The following is a 5,617-nucleotide window of genomic DNA, read 5'->3' as shown; positions in this document are numbered from 1 at the left end:
ACAATAACGAGAAACCACATCTCCTGGTCACAACGAACGATAAATGTTGTAATATGGGATATTAACAATAACGAGAAACCACATCTCCTGGTCACAACGAACGATAAATGTTGTAATATGGGATATTAACAATAACGAGAAACCACATCTCCTGGTCACAACGAACGATAAATGTTGTAATATGGGATATTAACAATAACGAGAACCCACATCTCCTGGTCACAATGTGACAAAAACAAGTTTAAAATTAAAACCACAGTGGTCTGGCTCCCTAGGATTTCTTATCTCTTTCTATTATTATTACACTCAGGGGCCATTCAGCCCCAGGGAATGGCAGGCAGATTCCACCCAGGGATAGTTATGGTATAAAGCTATAATGTAGAAAGCTAATGGAGTGGGGAGACTACGAGCGAAATAATGTGATAAGCTTTATACAGGAAATCTACAAATGATTTTAATAGTGGTATAAAATTTGTAGAGTGGTTCTGAGATCACACAGGTGCTGAGGTTATAAGTTGCTGGAAAAATATAGCCTCAGCAGAGGCAGCACTAAGTGAGGATACTAGCAGCGTGTAATGAATATCACAGCAAGAAATGACAATGTTGAGTAGCCAGTGCAGAAGAGGCCATCATGTTTTAATATGAGGTAAGTGTTGTGGGTTTGTAAGGCAAGTACTGAAGGCCAGTTGGAAGGATGGACACATTATTCTGGAGGTAACTGATCATTCTGTGAAGTGCTCCAGGGCATTTTATGTTAAGCAAACATGCAGAGAGAAGTAACTATATGATAATTCAAACTTTCCTTTGCTCCATTAATGTGTTTCAATTTAGGCCTACGAAAAAAGAATAATTTTATATATTTTAATCTTGTTTCTTTACAAAGATATGCATAAAATGTTTAATTTTCTATGTAATTTGTCTTATTATGGCAGTAGGGTTCAGTAGTAGCGTGTTGGAGGAGCCGCTGCTGCTGCCTGCCTCTGGTAGGTGCTGAAGAAGGACTGTTTAGCTGCGGCCACTTCGGGAGTGTCAGCAACCTGGTTGGTGGAGCCAGGAAGACCAGCGGGGATGGTGGCAGCCACGGGGCCGACCCACTTGGGTTGGTGCTGGTAGTGAGGGGTGTAAGAAGGGGCTGAATTGTAGGAAGGAGCTCTCTGGTAGTGAGGGCTGGGGACAGCACCTGCAGTGGCAGCAAGCTGAGCTTGGTAGGCGTTGAAGAAAGAGCTGCGGGCAGCAGCAACGTCCCTGGTGTCAGACACTGGGGTAATGGTACCATCAACACCGGCAGGTATGGTGGCAGCCACGGGGCCATGCCACTTAGGCTGAGCTGGGGCATGGTGGTATTGGCCGGTGTTGTGGTGGTGGTAGGACGGGTTGTGGGCCTGTTGGGGGTAGGAGCTGTAGGCTTGTTGGGGATAGGAGCTATAGTGTGGCTTAGCGGCTGCCTCAGCAGCTCTGAAAGCTTGGAAGAAGCGAGCTTTCTCGGCCGCTACTTCTGGAGTGTCTCCTATGGCTGGTGAAGCCGAGCACACTCCCAACACTGCCAAAACAACCTGAAAAAGAAAGACATAACATACAAAAATTCATTAACTGTTGGTTTAAATATAATAATCCATGGTATAGAATCCAAAATTTATATTCGAAGAGCTCTAACAATATCACATTAAATATCAATATTTAATATTAACTTATATATGAAAAAATGCATTTACGAGAACACCTAGAACTCCGTACCCATTTTATGAGATAAAGACGAAAGTCTCAATAAGTTAGGCTCGATATCTTGGAAAACTAAGAAGACACCTTAAATAAGAAGACGTCTAGTTGACTGACTAAATGAATCCCGTGGCTCATTGATGCCTAAAAAATCCCCATGGTCACTTTGATACTAGTGATGGACTTTTCATCCAAGTAACTGGAGCCATCGCCTTCCTTGCATTAAAGCTGCTTTCCAGATATTCCCGAGGCGCTCTATGACCCCTACGAGCTTATCGCTTCCATATGAATATGAATAATATTCACTCACCCTTAAGTATACATATGTATGCTCCTTAATATTAATAAATGTATATAGCCATGACTTAGTCCAACAATATACATACTAGTGAGATCAGGTTATGTATGAGCTGAGGATCAAACATTTAACTTGTTAAATAGATCCAGGAACTCTCATCCTAACTTCTTTAGAAGCAGATATATATATATATATATACATATATATATATATATATATATATATATATATATATATATATATATATATATATATATATATATATATATATATATATATATATATATATATATATATATATATATATATATATATATATATATATATATATATATATATATATATACATATATATATATATATATATATATATATATATATATATATATATATATATATATATCTTAGAAAGTTTTCCTATCTTGACTATGGCTCCTTTTTAATACATTAATTATTCTCTTCGTATTTTACAAGCATAATCACGCATTCAAAATCCACTTTTTTTTGCCCAGTAACAAGTTACGAGGAAACATTTACCAAAGTTAGTTAACATTTACCGAGCGTAAATGTTGACTGTGATAAAAATCATTAAGTGAAGTGTTCAGTTTTTAGAAAGACTTGTTTTGAAGATAAATATAATCACAGTCACGTTCGTAGACTGCATAAATCCTCTCGTTTGCACTTGGGTGTATAAAGCCACGTGGGTTTAGCGCTTCTCTCTTATTATGATAATAATATTGAAAATGAAAATTAGGAGAGACGACAAGGGACGGGATAGTTACCAGAGTCCTCATGTTGTTGATGTGTGAGAGTTGGGAACCGTACTGCACTCTCTCCGGGTCCTGGCCCATCCTATATACCCGGGAGACAAACCAAGGCTAACAAGTATGTGTTAGTGTGTGTATTCAGTTAGTTGCACCTACCTTCCTAGCTGCTCTCACCTAGTTATTGTTGTGGGACTAGAGACTAGGCTCATAGACCCGCCTCTAGGTTACTCACCTTCACTCTCACTTCAGTCTCGTCTAGTGGGCGTTTTAATGACTATTCTAAACATTGTACGTTCCGAATGTGCTTCACACTTTGTTTTGCGGATCATTCCATTTCCAAGCCACCATCAGACCGAAGAAGTACTTCCTGACATCATCTTCATTTTTTCCCTCTTGTTTCTATTTGACTCTCTCAGTTCTCTCTTTCCAAAATATATCTCAAAAGCTTATTAAAATAAATATCACTGCATGCACTGTTATGTTGATGTCATTATTCCTCTCTGGTCATGTGCTCCTCTACTCATGGACAATACGTTAGGTTAGGTAAGATTTGTTAGGAAACAGGACAAGTGTATCCTGACTCGGGTCTTAGTCTTATGACGACCCGCAGCTGGAGCTATTTATTATCTGACCGAGGCCTTCCACTGGCTTAATCCCTCCACCCCCTTTAAAATTTATGGGTACTAATATAACCATTTCATACATTCACGGGTAATTTCCCAGGTTCTACTGCGGATACTGACTTCAGTAACTTCTCGAATTCTTCACAAAACCTCCTAGTCAATCCAGAGCGTCACTTACCTCAGCCATCATCACCTGGTTCCTCACTGTCGACTTTCGCCTGATGTTGCTACGCAGCAGTCGCAGTTTCTTCGCATTTCCACTTATGGGATTACTGGAGTGTTTAGCACAGCCCGTCACTCATCTCTCACCGTCGCTGAAACTTCAGAATGGCGCAGGAAAACATTGGAAGAAAAGTTGATGAAGATGATTTCAGTACCTCATAGTGCACGTGTTTATTGTATTGCTCGCGAGGAATGTGACAACAGGTGCAGTGAGAACAGACGTAGTAACAACAGCTGCAGTGAGAGATACGGTGACAACAGAGACAACAAGCACAGTAACAGCAGACGCAGTAACAACAGACGTAGCAACAACAGCTGCAGTGAGAGATACGGTGACAACAGGTGCAGTGAGAACAGACGTAGTAACAACAGCTGCAGTGAGAGATACGGTGACAACAGAGACAACAAGCACAGTAACAGCAGACGCAGTAACAACAGACGTAGCAACAACAGCTGCAGTGAGAGATACGGTGACAACAGGTGCAGTGACAACAGACGTAGTAACAACAGCTACAGTGAGAGATACGGTGACAACAGACTCAGTGACAACAGACTTAGTAACAACAGCTGCAGTGAGAGATACGGTGACAACAGACTCAGTGACAACAGACGTAGTAACAACAGCTACAGTGAGAGATACGGTGACAACAGACACAGTGACAACAGATACAGGTACAACAGACAGTGACAAAATATTAGTGACAGCAGATTAATATTCCATAAGAGGTTAGCATAAGAGTCAAACGCAGTGTTCTCTTCCCTTTCCGTGGATCAAACCTTTCCTACTTGGAGAACTTCATAATATACAAACATTCTCTGCAATTTAAAAGTGGGGGATGTACATCACCACTGCATAGAATGTACTTCACCACTGCATAGAATGTACTTCACCACTGTATAGAATGTACTTCACCACTGCATAGAATGTACTTCACCACTGCATAGAATGTACTTCACCACTGCATAGAATGTACTTCACCACTGCATAGAATGTACTTCACCACTGTATAGAATGTACTTCACCACTGCATAGAATGTACTTCACCACTGCATAGAATGCATCTAGACGGGTCCTGTGGGTTCGTTAATAATAATAATAATAATAATAATAATAATAATAATAATAATAATAATAATAATAATAATAATAATAATAATAATAATAATAATAATAATAATATCTTTATTTCTACAAGTATATGTACAACTTATACAGACCATAGCTGACATCACTGACATACTGTATAGAAAGCCTCTGGTTATGCAGAGCATTTCTTGCAAATTAGGTCAATTTTGTCCCCAGGATGCGACCCGCACCAGTCGACTAACATCCAGGTACCTATTTTACTGATAAGTGAACAAGAACAGCAGGTATTTCAAGGAAACACGTCCTCCTAATTTTTTCCACCTTTACCGGGAATCGAACCAAGGACCTCAGTTTGTGAACTGAGTGAGCTAGCAACCGAAGGGAAAGAGAGCACGAAACTACATTATCCTTCCTTGGGAATTAGCAAGCAAGCAAGCAAGCAAGCAAGCAAGCAAGTAAGCAAGTATGTTTATTTAGGTACAGGTACACATAAGAACAATTATTATACACAGTGTAAATTACCTAGGATGATCCAAAAAAAAATGCGCTGGCAATTTGGTTCCACATTGCAACGGCGCCTGAAAGCACTACGAACAGCCTAACAAGAACGAGGGATTGAAAAGAAGTAACGTTTGACTTTTAGTGGGGCGTTCACCCGAGGCTTTGAAGACTCGGGGTCAGGTCTGTGCCTCCCCCTGACATACCCAAGCTGTGTGTAAGTCTAGCCTTTGCGGATTGGGTATACGCAACGGGTATACATACATGGCAAATGTACACGGATAACCCACACATAGCAGAAATGAGCTTATGACAACGTTTCGGTCCGATTTGCACCATTAACTAGTTACATTAACACACGAAGGTAGGGGAGACAGTATTTATACGAAAGGACAGACAGTAACTG

At 40.1% G+C, this 5,617-nt stretch overlaps 1 protein-coding gene across 1 annotated transcript; it reads right to left on the bottom strand.

Moving 5' to 3' along the window:
• Positions 1 to 847: 847 nt before the first annotated feature.
• Positions 848 to 2,910, bottom strand: LOC128690561 (cuticle protein CP1499-like). The gene is made up of 2 exons (XM_053779272.2): positions 2,797 to 2,910; positions 848 to 1,553 (listed from the first exon to the last, which is right to left on the bottom strand). Exons 1-2 carry the CDS (start codon positions 2,863 to 2,865, stop codon positions 939 to 941), a joined length of 684 nt encoding a protein of 227 aa, XP_053635247.2. The 5' UTR covers positions 2,866 to 2,910; the 3' UTR covers positions 848 to 938.
• Positions 2,911 to 5,617: the final 2,707 nt, after the last annotated feature.

This window comes from Cherax quadricarinatus, chromosome 29 (genome assembly GCF_038502225.1).
Source record: "Cherax quadricarinatus isolate ZL_2023a chromosome 29, ASM3850222v1, whole genome shotgun sequence".
Lineage (NCBI taxonomy): Eukaryota > Metazoa > Arthropoda > Malacostraca > Decapoda > Parastacidae > Cherax > Cherax quadricarinatus.
The sequence above is the reverse complement of the archived record's forward strand: the minus strand, read 5'-3'. Positions and strand labels throughout refer to the sequence as shown.